General features: G+C 36.6%; 1 protein-coding gene across 2 annotated transcripts in view; it reads left to right on the forward strand.

Annotated features, from left to right (window-relative positions):
• Positions 1–19,882, forward strand: part of GPM6A (glycoprotein M6A) — a 374,013-nt gene that overhangs the window by 331,409 nt on the left and 22,722 nt on the right. For both annotated transcript variants that reach the window (XM_017959219.2, XM_003899379.4), the window contains exon 3: positions 2,512–2,668. In XM_017959219.2, the coding sequence (XP_017814708.1) occupies positions 2,512–2,668 (157 nt within the window). The remainder of the gene's footprint in view (positions 1–2,511; positions 2,669–19,882) is intronic.

A 19,882-nucleotide genomic window follows, 5' to 3' on the forward strand; every position in this document is an offset into this window, starting at 1 on the left:
GTGGCTCCCACCTGTAGTCCTAGCACTTTGGGAGGCCAAGGCTGGCAGATCCTGTATTAGTCCATTCTCATGCTGCTATAAAAGACATACCTGAGACTGGGTAATTTATAAAAGAAAGAGGTTTAATTGACTCACAGTTCAGCACAACTGCAGAGGCCTCAGGAAACATACAACCATGGTGGAAGGGGAAGCAAACACGTTCTTCACATAGCGGCAGGAGAGAGAAGTGCAGCGAGAAGCAGCAGGAAAGCATCTTAGAAAACCACCAGATCTCATGAGAACTCACTCACTGTCACAAGAACAACATGGAGGTAACTGCCCCCATGATTCACCTGCCTCCCACTGGGTCTCTCCCATGACGTGTGGGGATCTATGAGAACTACAGTTCAAGATGAGGTTTGGGTGGGGATACAGCCAAACCGTATCAGATGCCTTTGAGTCCAGGAGTTTATATCCCTTCAGACCAGTCTGGGTAGCATGGCAAAACCCCGCCTGTACAAAAAAAATGAAGAAATTTGCAGGGCATGGTGGTGTACACCCCTAGTCCCAGCTACTTGGGAGGCTGAGGCGAGAGGATCACTTGAATCCAGGAGGATGAGGCTGCAGTGAGCCATGCTCGTTTCACTGCACTGCAGTCTGGGTGACAGAGGGAGATCATGTCTTGAAAAATAAATAAATAAATAAATAAATAAATAAATAGGTGGAAATTATGCTAAGAAAAATCATTAAAAATCTTAATTATGAAGGAAATTAGAAGTTCAAAGGAAGATTGGTGAGTTTATTGAAAGTGTAAATTTATTTCATACTCACTGAATTCACCCAGCAGCCTCAAGAAAATATTTAGCTTCAATGAGTACTTATATATTGGTGCTGTATTAACTTTTAATTAGAAAGTCATGATCTCTATCCAAAGAAATGGATACAGTTAATACGTTCCCAGTATTAAATACAACCTATTTTTTAGGTTAAATAACTATTGTATAGCATTCGGTTGGTGTTATTTCCACATCTGCATGTAACTGACTGTTTCTACAGCTCTTACTACATTGAATATAAAATGCTCACTGATCATGTAGAGATATATATATATAAAAAATAAATCCTACTGGAGTATTTAACTCTAGCTACACCTAGGACTATGAATATTCCTACAGATTTAAAAGATATTATTTGGAGCATATGTATGGAATGAATGCTTTCAAAACATGGAAATGCAAATGATCTTAATTCAATGATCTTAATTCATAAATGAACGACTTATTCTTCTTAATGTTATGGAATATCATTTCCTAGTTACAGAGCTAGGGGAAAAGAATGAAATCTATCTATCTATCCATATATCCATCTGTTATTATGTATCAGTTCTGGCTGTGCACTGTTTTACATTTTCCAGATAAATGTTTTATTTTAACCACATGGTGTTTAAAAAAAAGAAAAACTGGGTAATCAATCGTGAGAACATGAAAAGGACCTTCCCATGCCACCATAAAAGTATGCCATATCTTGGGTCAGACCCAATTCCGCAGAATATCCATTAGTGATTATACCTAAAAGTCTCATTGTCAATATTAATCTGCAAAACCATATCTTTTTAATTACTTGCATTATCATTAACAAATACACATAATGTTTATGATAAGTACAAAGTATAATACAACCATAACTGACTATCTGTAATGCAAAAATATGGGATTTATATCATTTTATGTAAAACTACTGCATCATTAACTATAAAGCTTCCTTCCTTTTTAATATAAGTTTTAAAAACCAGTGTTACATACACAAACCTTTACATTTGTCATTTTGTCCTAATTAGAGAAATTGTATGATGATTACCCTACTTAACAAATGAATAGGCCAGGAGCAGTGGCTCAGTCTGAAATCTTAGCACTTTGGGAAGCCAAGGTGGTGGATTGCCTGAGCTCAGGAGTTCAAACCAGCCTGGCTAACATGGTGAAACCCTGTCTCTACTAAAAAGACAAAATTATCCCGGCGTGGTGGCACATCCCTGTAATTCCAGCTACTTGGGAGGCTGAGGCAGGAGAATCACTTGAACCCATGAGGCAGAGGTTGCAGTAAGCCGAGATCGCACCACTGTGCTCCAGACTGGGCAACAGAGCAGACTCTGTCTCAAAAAAAAAATAATAATAATAATAATAATAAAATAATAAGGAGCAAACTCCTTTAGAAGTATAATTTATTGCTTATTTCAGCTTACTTCAGTGTGAACCAGGGAAGAACCAGGGAAAAGGAGAGGCTAGAAAAGAAGAGGAAGAAACTGACAAACACAAAAACCCTAAATCTCTTGTCGACAAATATGGAAGTGGCAGCACAAAATTTATATATAAACATTAGATATATGAAGCAAACATGTTTTTAAATCCAACCTTCATTATAAATATTAATATTCTATAACTTTCATTCCAAAAGAATCATGAGCATGTGAGAGTCAATTTCTGCACAGCAGCAATGAGAAGTTATTGAAATAAGTCACTTTGTCTTTTCTCTCAGGATTGACATCTTTAAGTATGTGATCTACGGCATCGCAGCTGCGTTCTTTGTGTATGGCATTTTGCTGATGGTGGAAGGCTTCTTCACGACCGGGGCCATCAAAGATCTCTATGGGGATTTCAAAATCACCACTTGTGGCAGATGTGTGAGCGCTTGGGTATGTTCGTTCTTTACATTCAGTATTTAATGTGGATTTATTTCAATAGCACACAGGTGTTTGCAGTCATCTCCCAAGAATTAAAGTATTTTTTTTAAACACAGTAACATTTCTTTCTGTGATGCTATCTTAAATCTTGATAACATTATTTTTGAAATGAAGATTATTTCTTGTGAAGATTCTGTTTCAAATCCTCAGATTCTATGTAGCACAACTAGTTTTGTTTCTAGAGGTCGCAACACTGTTGGTTGATTTATGATTTTTTTTTTTCAGAAGGCTTTGTGGTTCTCCTGAGAATTACAGGAAAATTCATCTCCAATTTATAAGCAATATATGTGCCTGTGTCCTGTTAAACACATGTGTCTGTATTTTACTGTAAATTTGACGACAGCTATATCATGTGATTTCTGTTTTGTCTTAACTGAAGAATTCTATTAATTTCCACCTTAAATTTTTATTTATATAATATTTAATGGCAAATCAAACTTACAGTCTTACTCTAGAGTTTCCTAATACAGAAAATGCATATTAATGCATAAGAGCGGTGAAAATGAAAAGTAATAAGGTTGAAAGTACTTTTGCACTTTTATGCAGAATAATTTTTCTAGAATGAAATGTTGAAGCTTCCATTCTTGACAGACATATTTTCCTTTTTTCTAATGTTATGTAACAACATGTGTCTAATTATACCATATAATTCATATTAAGTAAACTTTCTCTAATAGGGAATGATGTAAATTACTTCAATCTCACAGAAATGTTAAAAAAAAAACTGTTAACCAGCAAACCTTTTTTATTTTAACCTGTTTCTAACACATTTTATTATGCTTCTCGGTGTCAACAGTAACGATAATCTGATAAGATAGTTTGCCTGAGCTGTGGATATTTGTAATGGTCTCTGGAATTATTTCTTATGAGAATCACTTATTTTAGTTTGGGACAAGACTAATCGTAACACCCAAAGAGCTAAAATATATGAATTAGAGTAAAACTGGGATCCCAATAATGTGACTAAGTGGCTTTAAACTGTGCCTTATTATTGAAATTATTTAAATCAGTAATATCAAATTATAGATCCAGAAAAACTTAGTTACACAGAGATCTTGGATTGATGAAAAAATAAAACATGAATAATTCATGGTCCAATTTTCAGTGATGCCGAAGCAATTTCTCTAGTAAAAAGGCAACTTCCGATTTTAAGATTCATTTCTCTTCTGCCAATAGAGTAGAGTGAATTGAGTTATATAGTAATTGGCTTTTTATTACAATTGGAAGAGTAACACTGTAATGCCACTGGTGTGCCTTGGCAAGTTACTTACCTTTTATGGATCACAGTTTCCTCATTTACAAAATGAGGATCATTTCTAAAGCTTATTCCAGCTTGACGAGTCTGTGATGCTAAAGCCCTAGTGAAAAAATAATGAGATGGGGGGTCTGAAAGCACGTCTTTACCATAAGGTAATAACCCTCTGCCAGGAAGAGTGCAGTCAATTGTGTTATTTCATTCAGAATTTGAAAATAACTTCATAATAAAAAGAAAAAGCAATCAACGAAGAACTGCAGATCTATATATAGAGAGATATGCACTTGGTTAGCTGCCTGCCATTGAAGCATCTTAAAGGTATTTCAAACAGGAATTTTCGAAGCAAACCATGAGCCACGTTTCTGGTTTTTTTTTTTTTTTTTCTATAATGGTAACAATTATGTCACCAGTCCCACCCAACAGACCAGAAGGGTGGCAGCAGCTGCGTGGGCTCCTCCAGAGGCAATGCAGCAGGGTGTCAGCCCAGCAAGCTGCCCCGCCCACTCCTGTAACACCTCCCCGCCACCCCAGAATGAGCAGAGCAGAGACAGGAGTAGAAGCTACATTCTCCTGCGTTCTGCAGAGACAGCAGAGCGGCGGGTGAGGCTCTGAGCCATACCCTGGCTGTCCCAGCACTGCCTTCACGAAGGGGGCTAGCTCCACCACTGAGAAGTAAACAGTGGCGGCTGCAGCCAGCACTGCAGAACCCGGCCTCCCTTCTCTGCCAACCATTCCTCCACACCCCCACCTCAGCTTGCATATCACGCAGGACTTGCAGCTCCATGAAATCGAGGGGAAAAGAGATTTATCTTCCACCCTCTCCTGCTGCTTATTTCCATTCTACTGATGCTGCTTTTTTAAAAAAAAATTAAATAATAATTTTTTTTTTTTTCATTTGTAGGCAGATTGTATCTTACGGTCTACCTTATTATGTTCAAAGTGAACCTGTTAACCTGTTTTGCCTGTGTTCCGTAGCTTTGAATGAGTCTGTGCTTTTGAAGGTATTCTATCAGTGCAGCTCTACTTGGGATACCGAATAATACTAAAGCATGATTTTTTTTTTTTTTTGCAACAAGTATATAAAAATCTTCCTTAGTTGATACTAACAGAAACTTGTTATTCTATCCCTGTTTCTCTCTGCTGCATAAAGAGTAAATGGTTACTCATTGAAATTACGTCAGCACAAATGCAATTAATTTTGAAGCAGCAGGCCAGGCGCGGTGGCTGACCCCTGTAATCCTAGCACTTTGGGAGGCCGAGGCGGGCGGATCACGAGGTCAGGAGTTCGTAAACCAGCCTGGTCAACATAATGAAACCCCGTCTCTACTAAAAATACAAAAAATAACCTGGCATGGTGGCACGCACCTGTGATCCCAGCTACTTGGAGGCTGAGACAGGAGAATCACTTGAACCCAGGAGGCAGAGGTTGCAGTGAGCCCAGATCGCGCCACTGCACTCCAGCCTGGGTGACAGAGCGAGACTCCGTCTCAAAAAAAAGAAAAAAAAAAAAAAAAAGAAGCAGCAGCATTGTATCATTGAATGGAGAGATAATCAATATCCCCTTTACTCAATGAATGCCTTTGAAAGCATAACTTGATCTGCATTCTATGTTTCCTCTCATGCAGTATCAGGGCCAATTCAAGTTCATTACAATATTTTAATGCTATCTATCATTCAAAATCCAGAATTTGAAGTACATAAAACCACAATATTAAATTTTGGGGGTGAAAATCATTATTAACTACTTTATTAAAACATTATATGAAAAGTTATTACAGTATTTTAAGTAACACAATTGATTTACCTTAAATATTAAATGGCACCAAATTGAGTACAGTCAAATATATGTTATTGACTACTTTAAACATAACCTTATTAAGTTTAATGTAGAAATATTTATTTTTTTAACCATATTTTCTTATTAAAGTCTAAGCCAAAACATATTTATTCCACTGCAAATTAGGAGACATTCAGTGTGTCACATTTTCAAATCTTGAGATATTTTTGCATCCATCCCCAATTTTCTTATTTCTACAAATTTCCGATTGCTACTGTGACATCATTATGGATCTCAGAATTTTTCTGTACTTCTTCTGACATTTAGATTTTTAAATAAAACACTTTCGAAGTAATGGATTTCCCAAGTGTACTAAAGTCTATGGAATTTTTTATAAATTTATTTTCCATAAATCTACCTGCTCTAAGAGTTAAATAAAACAATAATAACTTTTGGAAGTGTGTTTACTAGTTTGCTATGGCTGCCACAACAAAGTACTATAAAGTGGATGGCTTGAACAACAGAAATTCATTGTCTCACAATTCAGGAAGCTAGAAGTTTGAGACCAAAGAGTCACCAGGGTTGATTTTTTTTTTTTTCCTGAGAGCTGTAAAGATCACCTGGTTCCGTGTTTCTCCCCTACCTTCTGGTTGGCTGCTGGTAATTTTTGGCATCCAGTGGTTTATAGAAGTCCTAGTCATCACTACCTTCACATTCACATGATGTTCTTCCTGCCTGAAAGGCTGTGTCCAAATTTCCCCTTTATTATAAGGATAGCAGTCATTGGAATAGAGTCCACGCTAGTGACATATTTTTTTCTTTTTCAACTCAATAAAGAGCAATAAGGTCAATCTCTGAGATACTGATAGTAGAATTTCGTCATATGAATTTTGTGAGGGCACAATTCAACTCATAACAGTCTTATTATAACAGCAACGTTCTTCCATATATAAGTTTGAAAGCAACAAAATTAACTAATTGCTATTGTTACCCTGTTTCAGAGATAAAGAAACATAAGAGGTTGACTATCCTAATCTGAAAATCCCAAATCTGAAATGCTCCAAAATGTGAAACTTTTTGGCTGTCAACGTGATGCTCAAAGGAAATGTTCACAGGAACATTGCAGATTCAGGGTATTTGGATTTGGGATATTCAACTGGTAAGTCTAATGCAAATATTACAAAACCTAAAAAAAAATTTGAAATTCAAAACACTTCTGGCCCTAAGCATTTCAGATAAAGGATATTCAACCCTTATTCTGTTTGTTTAGTTCAAAACACCTGTCTTAGCCTCAGCCTTAGCCAGGTTAATTTTCGTATTTTTAGTAGAGACGGGGTTTCATGATGTTGACCAGGCTGGTTTACGAACTCCTTAGCCTCAGGTGTTTGTAGATTTGACCACAGCACATTAGATTAGTATTTTTAAGACATACTCTATATAATTATCTTAAAATCTATTCTGTATAACTCACAGCTCCGTTTCATAGCTTAAAATCAAATTTTAGTACTAATAATAAGTTCAGTAATAATAATGAGAAATATTTTTTAGGCACTTACATATGCCTGCACTATACCTACTATACTTAATTGTAGGACATTGAATCCTCTGATAAACTATGCCACATAGATACTAGAATTATCCTCATTTCAGAGATGAAGAAGCTGCCACCTGGCGAGGATGACTGACTTGCCTGGAGTACATGGTGGGTGATGAAGCCAGATTTGAATCCAAGCATCTGGCACAGAGCCCATGCCACTAACCTCATGATCAGGGCTTCCCTACCATTTTATGGTTTATTTGAGTTAATTTAATAGGATGGTTGTCTGTTCACCGAGGGTCTTTTGTAACTCGGCAGTCATTTTTTGTTTTGCATCTTTGTAAGATCACTCACTGATTCATTACAGAGATGTCCTCATCTTAACCTTTACTTTATCAACAATCACGAATTATCTCTTTTTACAAATACAAGAATGCCCTGCAAGATGTGAAAGAACTTGGTAGTCTAAGATGCTTTTCTGTGACTAACTTTTGATGACTAGCTATAAGGAGGCCTAAGATAAATTTCTAAGTATTATAAAGAAACTCTGCATTCTAGTCTGCCCCCAAAATTTAGTGCCTTTTAAAATAAAACACACACACACACACACACACACACACACACACACACTTGAACCCAAACTGTGGAAACAGAATTCCTAGAATAAAGCCTTACCTCTTTCTAGGAAACTTAAGGCAACATCTTTTTTTTTTTTTTTTTTTTTTTTCAGATTTTATCCGTAGGGAAGATTTGGAGGGTGGGGTGTAGGAGGTGTAGACTCCCTCAAACATAGGGGTGAGATTTTAAAATAATATTTGAAAAACCATTGCATTGAGGAAGAAGGGCCAGGATTTTATTTGCTGCAAGTATCTGAAGTAGATCTCGTATATTGCTTCAAAACTGAACTCTAAATACTAGGACAGTGGACCAATCTCAGTGTAACTGTTGAGATATTAACTATGCTAGTACATAAATTATAGGAAGAAATAAATAAGAAAAAATAAGAACTTTATTAAAGTTAAAACAGTTCTAACCTTTTTTTAAAAAGTTAAAACTTTATTAAAAGTATTAAAAAATAAAGTTCTTATTTTTTCTGATGTCTAATGTAAAAGTTGACAGAAATTTTCTGCTAGTCTCGTAAGGTGGCATTGATAAAATGGAAAACTCTGTGTAAAGCATCTAGTTTAGATTTTAACATACAAGAGACTTACAGCAGCCAGACATGGAAAATTGATAAAAAGTTTACATCATGTGGATGCTTCTCAGATCACCATAAGTTGTGACTGAAATTAAATTAAAATAAAATAACTTCTCAAAATGTTGAACATTTTATTTTGTTTATGTCTGTTTTTGCTTTTTTAGATTATTCAAGTCATGATATATACTCTTTGGCCAAAACTTTTTTTAAAAAATGTATATTCTCCTATCAGATTGTCCTAAGATAAAGTTTTATATAATTTATGACTACTTACATTTTTATAATCCTAAAGTAATTTTTAAATATTAAACATTTTATTTTGGAATAATTTTAGATTTACAGAAAGGTAAAAATGGTACCGTTTCCATATATACCAAACCTAGTCCGCCCTGTGACTGACACTTTACATTAGTATGGTATATTTGTTACAATTAATGAACCAATAATGATATACTATTGTTAACTAAAAGTCCATGCTTCTTTCTGATTTCCTTAGTTTTTGCAAAATGTTCTTTTTCTGTTTCAGTATCCCATTCAGGATACATATTACTTTTAATGGTCTCTCCTTAGACTACTAAGAACTACAACATTTTCTAAGACTTTCCTTGTTTTCAAAGGACTTGGCGGTTTTAAGGAGTATTAGCTAAGTCATACATTTTGTAAATGCACTTCGGTTGTAATTTGTTGGATATTTTTCTCATGGTTAGATTGGGGTTTTGAGTAATGAGGCGGAAGGTCACAGAGATGAGGTATTGTTCTCATCATATCGTATCAAGGGTGTCTAAAGTACTTTTACTTAAAAAGAAAAACTAAACACATAAAATAACACATTATCTGATCCAAGCCTTCCTAAGCAAAGTAGTTCTATTAAAAATAATTACGTAAAGCATCTATTTTATGATAAACATCCTGTATATTGAAGGTTAATACTCTATGGATCTCTATTTTCTTTTTACAGAATACTTGAAATCTTCCAGTTTCTAACTTTGTTAATATAAAATTAAATTGTAGAATGTGATGCCCTCTAAAAAGTTTAGGGAAATATCTCCATAACATATGGATTTCTAATTTCTACTTACAAATATACTCTAGTTTAAATGAAGGCATCTTCAGGTATAGGTTTTTCAATCCAATTTTGCAATAAAGCCAGGAATTAATCTCAAGGATAGCAAATACTCACCCTCAACTTTTTAGACTTGATGGCTCCCAAGGCAACGATCTGGGTACATTCACTCACATTAACTGTTGTCAATGTGATTAGCCTCAATATTACACATTCAGGTGACACTTGACAAAGGAAAATATGGTTTGTAAAATTGGCTAATTCAAACTCAAATATACTTTTAGTATGCCAAATAGTTTCAAACAAGTAATAGTTAGTATTTAAATAGACCACTAGAGTAAGGATGAAATAATAACCACAGACTACTAATGGTCTTTTAAAGTACTGATTTGTTGGTGAATGCCTTTATTTTTCAACTAGAAATTTTATACCTGCCATACTGGGAAAAATATTTATGCAAAGATATTTTAAAATTATTGTCAGAAAAAACTCAAGAGCTATATATTTTTTGGACTCTGCCTTTCAAGCAATAACATTTTACAAAAGATATTGCTTCACAACATACTGAGATTCCATTTCTTTATCTCTGTTTCTCATTTTGAGATTAACCACTACTATAGTTTGTATGTTAAGGTTGCTTTATGGGGGAAACTAAGTGTTTTGAGGGTATTAAAGTTAAATATTCAGTGAAGAATTAGTAAGACGAGCATTATTATATTGGGAACACTGGTCAAAAGTACTTTTCTCAGTCTGGGCACAGTGGCTCACGCATGTAATCCCAGCATTTTGGGAGGCCGAGGCAGGTGAATCCCTTAGGTGACCAGCTTAGCCAACATGGTGAAACCCTATCTTTACTCAAAATACAAAAATCAGCTGGGCGTGGTGGCGGGTGCCTGTAATCCCAGCTACTTGGGAAGCTGAGGCAGGAGAATCGCTTGAACCCGGGAAGTGGAAGTTGCAGTGAGCCGAGATTGTGCCATTGCACTCCAGCCTGGTTGATTGAGTGAGACTCCATCTCAAAAAAAAAAAAAAAAAAGTATATTTCTCAGACATTTACAGTGTCACTGATATTAAAATTATATTATATTGTTAGTACTCACCAAATGGAAATTTCCTTTGCAGTAATATTTGCTGAAAAAATGTATATTGTACTTGAAACAGAGTTTTTTTTGTTTTTTGTTTTTTGTTTTTTGTTTTTTTTGAGACGGAGTCTCGCGCTGTGTCACCCAGGCTGGAGTGCAGTGGCGAGATCTCGGCTCACTGCAAGCTCCGCCTCCCAGGTTCAGGCCATTCTCCTGCCTCAGCCTCCGAGTAGCTGGGACTACAGGCGCCCGCCACCACGCCCGGCTAGTTTTTTTGTATTTTTAGTAGAGACGGGGTTTCACCATGTTAGCCAGGATGGTCTCGATCTCCTGACCTCGTGATCCGCCCGCCTCGGCCTCCCAAAGTGCTGGGATTACAGGCTTGAGCCACCGCGCCCGGCCTTGAAACAGAGTTTTACTCTTGTTGCCCAGGCTGGAGTGCAGTGGCGTGATCTCCTCTCACGGTTACCTCCACCTCCTGGGTTCAAGAGATTCTCCTGGCTCAGCCTCAGTAGCTGGGATCACAGGTGTTCCACCACGACAGGCTAATCTTTGTGTTTTTGGTAGAGATAGGGTTTCACCATGTTGGTCAGGCTGGTCTCAAACACCTCCTGACCTCAGGTGATCAGCGGGCGTCATCCTCCCAAAGTGCTGGGATTACAGGCATGAGCCACCACGAAGCCCATCGGATGCTTTTATTTTTATATAATTTGACTTTATTTGAATTTTATTTTCAATTGAAAAAGTAAAATCTCTAGCTCAGTTTTATTTTTTTTAAGGATCTGTTACAAGGATTGATGTGTCATTCTGAGTTGCGAGGATTCATCAAGAAACAAAACAGAATCCCTGTCCCTGGGGAGCCCCTAGTACAGTCAGAATACATGGGAGACTTGTACATGAAGACCTGCGTACTAAACCTATTGATGAACATGCATATAGCTTACACTGCACAAAGAGGAGGGGATTAAAGTCTGTGATAAAGAAGTGTTGACTAGTGGAGACCTAAGGCCTAGTACAGTACCCATTGTGGGCACACAGTACATTTTAATTACAGTGATGCACCCCCTAATGTGTTCATCAGTGCTGAACCACGTGTCGGAGGGTGGTCCCATAGGCTTACAATACCATATTTTTACTGTACCTTTTCTATGGTTAGATATGTTTAGAGACACAAATACTTACCATCATGTTACAATTGCCTACAGTATTTGGTGTAGTAACATGCTGTGTAGAATTATGGCCTAAGAGCAATAGGCTATACCATGTAACGTAGGTTTGTAGTAGGCTACACATCTAGATTTGTGTAAGTATATGCTAGGATGTCTGTACAAGGACTAAATTGCCTAATGATGAATTTCTCAAAATGTATTCCTTTCTTTAAAGAATGTATAACTGTATTAACAAATTAGTGAGTAAAAGGGACTCTTGATCTTGGGTTGGGAGGATAGAAAGAACTTCTACAAGTAACCCAGAAGGTGTGAATTAGAATGAAATACATAGAGTGCTGCAGTCATACATGTGCTAGATCTGGATGGAGAGGTTCAGTAGTTGCAAAACTCTGATGTGTCATGTAAATCTTGAAGTATATAAACATGATTTGTGGAGTGGATGAGACCAGTGCAAGATAATAAAGAAGAAAGTGTTGCAGTTAGTTTTTAAAAGTTGACTTTATTTTTTAGAGCCATTTTAAATTGGCAGCAATATTGAACAGAAGGTACACAGACTCACATGTATTCCTTTCTCTTACATATATGCAGCCTCCCCTACTCTTAAAATCCCTCACCAGACTGGTACATTTGCTACAATCAACAAACCTACATTGACGCATCATCACCCAAAGTCCACAGTTGAAATCAGGGTTTATTCTTGGTGTTGTACATTCTACGGGTTTGAACAAATGTATAATGTTGTGTATCAACCATTATAGTATCACACGGAGTGTTTCACTGCCCTAAAAGTCCTCTGCGCTCTACCTGTTCATCCTTCCCTCACCCTCAACACCTGGAGACCCCTGATTCTTTTACTGTCTCCACAGTTTTGTCTTTCCCAGAAAGTCATAGTTGGAATCATGCAGTATACAGCTTTTTCAGGTTGGCTTCTTTCACTTAGCAATATGCATTTAAGTTTCCTCCACATCATTTCCTGGCTTTATAGCCCAATTTGTTCTTTTTAAAAATATTTTTATTTTACCGACTGATTGATTTAAATTGACAAATAAAAGTTGTATGTATTTATTTTGCACCACATATTGGTTTGAAATATGTATACATTGTGGAATGGCTAAATCAAGCTAATTGATAAATGCATTACCTCACATGGTTTTTTTTTGTATTGAGAACACTTAAAACCTACTCTCTTAACCATTTTCAAGAATACAACACACTGTTATTAACTATAGTGACCATGTTGTACAATAGACCTCTTAACTTATTCCTTCTGTCTAACTAAATCTTGTGTGCTTTGACCAGTATCTATCCCCAACCCCATCACCTCCAGCTCATTTCTTTTTAGCATGGACTAATATTCCATTGTCTAGATGTACCAAGGTTTATTTAACCATTCACCTACTGAGAAACATCTTGGTTACTTCCAAGTTTTGGCAATTAGCAAAACGCTTTAAACGCCTGTGTGCAGGTTTTTCTGTGGACACCAGTTTTCAGCTCATTCAAGTAAATATCAGAGAGTTGATGGCAGGATTATATGGCAACAGTATGGCAGGTTTTATAATACGTTGCCAAACTCCTTTCCAAAGCTGCTGTACCATTTTGCATTCCCATCAAAAATATGTGAGAGTTCCTACATTGCAATTAGTTTTGCACTTTAGAAAAATTCTTCTGACTAAAAGTAAAGGCTGGATTGCAGAGGAAAAATGCTTGACGTAGGGAAAATTTATGTTGTTTACTCTGTCAATTATGTTCTATTACTTTATGATTTTATATATAGTTATTTCACTACCATGTTTGCTTCCAATTGTATGAGCAGTGATGTTTTTAAAACTTTCTATATTTTAACTTGGCCTTGTCATTTCTAAATTAATGTGATTTTTCTTCTAGCTGCCATTTTGGGTGTGCTATTTATAAATCATCCTGATAGAATCTTCTTCGGTTTTTCATATGTATGTATGTATGTACGTATCTATCTATCTATCTATCTATCTATCTATCTATCTATCTATCTATCTATCTATCTATTGCTCTATTACTCTTCCTACCTGTTAGCTAAATATGTTTTCTTGTTTTGTTTCGGGTTTTGTTTTTTTTGAGACAGTCTACTTCTGTCACCCAGGCTGGAGTGCAGTGGTGCAATCTCGGTTCACTGCAATCTCTGCCTCCCAGGTTCAAGTGATTCTCCTGCCTCAGCCTCCCTAGTAGCTGGGATTGCAGACGCATACCACCATGCCTGGCTAATTTTTGTATTTTAAGTAGAGATGGGGTTTCACCATGCTGTCCAGGCTGGTCTTGAACTCCTGACCTCAGGTGATCCACCCACCTCAGCCTCCAAAAGAGCTGGGATTACAGGCATGAGCCACTGAGCCCGGCCTAGCTAAATACGGTTTTAAGTGAGAAAGAAAGCAAAGCACTAGTTGAAAATATGTGCGAGCTGGTGTACAGGCAAGAGGGTGTGCTCCTGTAATCATGTCCTTCCCTCGAAACCCCGAGTATATTATACAGGGAGGTAGAATCACCCTGTGGCAAATATTTAGATGTTTTCTTTGGTATGCTTCGTTCCTTTGACAATCATAATAATATTAAATATACCCGTCATTGTTTTGTTTAATTGCTTTCTCTGGTTCTTTAAAATTTTTCCTATCACAAATCTGGATGTAATTTTTTTACAAAAATTATCATTTCAGTCTGTATAGTTCTGTTTTATTTCTATTGAATGTGCCAAAAAGTATTCAAGTAGCATTTATTTTTTTTAACATTTTTAAATATTTGAAGTTCTGATTCAATGACAATCTCTCAGCAGATTGACACATGCATATGCTATATGTGGTGTTCTCCTGGATTGTGATAAAGCTTATAATTTCCTTTATGGGATCAATTTTAAGAGCTATTTTTATGCTACAATTTCACATAGAAATTATAGCCTGTATGTTGCCATTTGGTAGAAAAACAGACATAATCTCACTGGTCTGAAACATATTTCACTTCATCCCAGGACAATGATATGAAGAGATGCACCAACATTTATTGCCAAGACTTTTGCTTGTCTTGCACAACTTTCTGAAGGTCCCAGGGGAGGAGGTGATTTGAAGAGCAACAATGCACATGCTGATTTAGGGATCATACACTTTCAAACAACGGAAACACCTTTAAAACAATAATTACATTTTAGCATGGCCTTCTTCATTGCTTCTTTTCAAGTGTAAATATGAAAACTAACATCCTCGGTGACTTTCAGTGACTTTTCTTTTTTTTTTTTTTTTGAGACAAAGTGTCACTCTGTCACCCAGGCTGGAGTGCAATGGCGTGATCTCATCTCACTGCAACCTGCACCTCCTGGGTTCAAGTGATTCTCCTGCCTCAGTCTCCCGAATAGCTGGAATTACAGGAGCCCCGCCACCACACCTGGCTAATTTTTGTATTTTTAGTAGAGATGGGGTTTCACCATTTCATCTGAAATTAAACGCCCATCAAGGAATGCACACTGGTTATCACTCACTTCTAATGAAATTATATTTTTCTTTGATATTGAGATACAGTCAATGTGTCAACATTGTTTAAATTCTCCATCTGACTTAGAAAGATAATATTCTAGTGTTTTCATCAGAGTTATAGATAAATTTATTATGTATATACTAAGTATATACTAGTTGCACAATTAAATGTATGTAGGGTTTGCCTGTAAATCTGATATCTCAGTTTTTTTGGTTACTTAGCAAAATATTTAATAATGAAAGTTAGAATAACCAAGGTAGAAAAGTCCAAAATAATTGTTCATCAATGGCAGAATTACCTTACTTGCAGGGGTGCTAGTAAAAAGTATCACACTGTCAACCTAAGTGAGATAATACAGCCATAGTTATAATTTTTCTTCCACATAAATCAGACCAGCATATGCATTCAATGACAGTTTCATTTACTTGATTATTTTGCTTCTTCATTCTAATTTTTGTTAATTTTAACTTGAGGAAGAAGAAGCAAGACCCTTGTTAACAGGGAAATTTGAGTAGTTTTAGCTCACTTGTGGTTACTCTGTTTTATTAAGTAATAGCAACACTTTATTTTTGTGTTTTAAAAAAATTGTGACTATATTAGTGTATGCTTTTTCCAGCAATATTTTTGTTAATGTTTTTAGCACCATATTTCCTTTATTCAGCATTATATTTCTAAGAAAATATTTACAAGCCAAGAGTATATCTAGTATTTCTATTTTTTAACATAATATATTAAAATTTTCAACACTTGAATTCATCTGTTTATCACTAGGGCCATACTTGGTTGTAGACAACTTTTATCTCCATATACTTCTTTTTTTTTTTTTGAGACGGAATCTTGCTCTGTCACCCAGGCTGGAGTGCAACGGTACGATCTCTGCTCACTGAAACCTCTGCTTCCTGGGTTCAAGCAATTCTCCTGCCTCAGTCTCCTGAGTAGCTGGGATTACATGCCCAGCTAATTTTTTTATTTTTAGTGGAGATGGGGTTTCACCATGTTGGCCAGGCTGAACTCCTAACCTTGTGATCCACCCGCCTCAGCCTCCCAAAGTGCTGGGATTACAGGTGTGAGCCACCATGCCCAGCCTATATACTTCTTTTTAATTTTGCTCTCCCCCAAAATCTTTCACTTTTCCTCATCTTTTCCAACAAATGAGGAATCATCGTCTTGTAAAGTCTTGAGATTTGTCAGTTTAAAAACGACATTTAACTGTCAATACTGTATTATTGTGAACAGTTGCCTTTTATTTGTCATATTTTTATTTTTAGTTATCAGGTTAATGTATCAAAACCCAATAAATCATAATGATAAACACATGGTAAGATACATTTTCTCACAAGACAAACCTTACATTCACAACATCATTCATTCAACAGATATTTGCTGAATGTCTACTGTGTCTCAGGCACTATCTTGAGCATTAGCGATAAGCAGTAAGTAAAACAGACAAAAAGTTGAATATATTTCCCCACCAAAGCACAAGAGCTCATGCCCTGATTTCTATTAATTTTAACTGGGAATAAAAAAACTCTGGACAATGTGATGTGATAAACTTCCCAAGAGTGTGCTTGCCTTTCTAGCAGTTTTCGTGACTATCATTTTGTGGCTTTAGACATTATGTAAACCTGCTCCATTTAAAAAATAAATCTATGGAGCAGAATAATTGGTTTTGATGATGCTATTTTTCTCTTAACTATTTTTAAAAAAGGACATTGAGTACTTTTAATACTCTTTTACCTTCTGCAAAGTAACGATACATAGTAATAATGTATTTGTTATTTCGGTGGGCTGATAGTTTTATTTTACTTTTTAAAAAAAGGTATCTCGGCCGAGCACAGTGGCTTACGCCTGTAATCCCAAAACTTTAGGAGGCCGAGGTGGGCGGATTGCCTGAGCTCGGGAGTTCGCGACCAGCCTGGGCAACACGGTGAAACCCCGTCTCTACTACACAAAAAATTAGCCAGGTGTGACGGCGTGCACCTGTATTCCTAGCTACTCGAGAGACTGAGGCAAGAGAATTGCTTGAACCCAGGAGGTGGAGGTTGCAGTGAGCCGAGATCATGCCAACTGCACTCCAGCCTGGGCCACAGAGTGAGACTGTGTCTCAAAAAACAAACAAACAAACAAACAAAACAAAAACAAGTTACCTCATATGACAGGATTTAAGATTTTCTTCCTCTATATCTAAGGTAACATTTTTCAGCCCTTACACTCACTGTCTGAAAATTCTCTGTAGCTTTATCCCTGTAGTTCAGTGTAGGAAACCAGACAGTTTCACCGATCATTTTATTCTGATGAAATCATCTTTACCAAATGAGATTGAAGTATTTAATCACTTCACAATGACACTGGCGGTTTTTATGAACCAAACCACACAGTGAACACTTAGATTATAATATTAGCATTTCATATATGCTCATGAATAGATTCCTCACATCATTTTTTGTTATATAAATAGATTTTATTTTTTTAGAACCATTTTAGGTTCACAGCAAAACTGAGGAGGAAGTACAGGGATTTCTTACATAGCCCCCTCCCCAACAAATGGACAGACTCCCATTATCAACACCTCACCACCACCCTAATGGCAAATTTACGATCGATGTCTCTACGTTGACACATCACAATTGCCCAAAGTCTAGAGCTTAGATGAGGATTTCCTCTGGGTGTTGCACATTCTTTGGGTTTTGGCAAATGTATAATGACATGTATCCACCATGATACTTTCATACAGAATAGTTTCATGGCTCTACAAATCTTCTGTGCTCCACTTATTCATCCCTCTCATTCCCCCTACACTTGGCAACCACTGCACTCTTTACTGTCTCCCAACTTTTTCTTTTTCCAGAATGTCATAGAGCTGAAATTACACAGAAAGTGACTGCCCTTTTCAGATTGCTTTTTTTCACTTAGTCATATGCATTTAAAATTCCTCTAAGTCTTTTCAGAGCTTGATAGCTAATTTTGTTTTAGTGATGATTAATATTCCATCCTTTATCTAGATGTGCTGGAGTTTATTTATCTGTTTATCTACTGAAGGACATTTTGGCTGCTTCCAAGTTTGGGCATTTTTGAATAAAGTTATAAGCATAACAAATCATTTAAAATAATTTTTTGATCACAACTTGAGCATAGGTAGTTTTGGGCTATATTGCTGATGACGATGACGATCATGATCATTGCATATTTTTGAGTAATTTACATAAGAATTTAGTAATTTTCTCTGCATTAAGCTATACACTGTGTAATTTCCAGAGCCTACTTGATTGTAATGCTTTTTCTTTTTTCTTTTTTTTTTTTTTTTTTTTTGAGACGGAGTCTCGCTCTGTCACCCAGGCTGGAGTGCAGTGGCCTGATCTCAGCTCACTGCAAGCTCCGCCTCCCGGGTTCACGCCATTCTCCTGCCTCAGCCTCCCAAGTAGCTGGGACTACAGGCGCCTGCCACCTCGCCCGGCTAAGTTTTTGTATTTTTAGTAGAGACGGAGTTTCACTGTGTTAGCCAGGATGGTCTCGATCTCCTGACCTCGTGATCCGCCCGTCTCGGCCTCCCAAAGTGCTGGGATTACAGGCTTGAACCACCGCGCCCGGCCCATTGTAATGCTTTTTCACTTTGCAATTGTAGTGATAGTAGTTCTGGTATTCATTTTCTTCCCTTTAACTTGGTGTTTTCCTGCCTTAGTGTTGCAGTTTTCAAACAGGAGCTATTTTCCCCTCAGGGAAATTGAGACATTTTGATTGCACAACCGATATCTGACATCTAGTGGTTAGAGGCCAGTGATATTGTTAAGTGTCCTATATTGTACAGGACAGTCCCCTTAACAAATAATGATCTGGCCTCAAGTTCAGTAGTGACAAATTCAAGACACTCTGATTTAGATATTTGGCTCATATCCAGTTACCCCATTCATTAATGCCTTTGGCTATTTTCTTGACATTAGTAGGTGTGTCTGGTTTATCATCTCATTGTTTTTTTAAACAATAGGAATAGTACCCTGTCAGTGTCTGCAGTTGAAGAGCAAAGAAGTCTTTACAACAAATGTACTCCTGAGATCTCCTTTGATTCCAATATAGAAGGAGTTATTAACACTGGATATCTATCAGAATCACCTGCAGTGATTTTAAAAATACAGATATAGTTAGCGTAAGAGGGCCTGAGCTTCTTTTTCTCTCTCACATTAACCAGATGATCCTAATGTCTGGCCATGGTAAAAACCGTTATTAGAAGTTGCATTCCCTCAGCTATTGTCTATCTATTGAAGCTTCGTTTAAAATCACAGGATTATTAAACTCTGAGCCATTTCTGCCTTTGATAAAATTTAAAGGTATTTCCTTTGTTGTTAAAGTGGGAAACATGATTGGATTGCTACTCTTTAAATTCATTCCAAGATGAGAAAATACTACCAAAATATATTACTGTGAAATATAACGTTCTGAGCTAAGATTTAGTAAACTATTTTTATATCCTATGCCTTGAAAAATGAGAAACAATGACCTGAGTTCAATCTGATAGAATATTGTTGGTTATAAAGAGGCTTTGGATACATCAAAACATCCATTTTATTCATTTCACTAAAGTTTAAATGTGCCTTATAT

This window comes from Papio anubis, chromosome 3 (genome assembly GCF_008728515.1).
Source record: "Papio anubis isolate 15944 chromosome 3, Panubis1.0, whole genome shotgun sequence".
Taxonomy (NCBI): Eukaryota; Metazoa; Chordata; class Mammalia; order Primates; family Cercopithecidae; genus Papio; species Papio anubis.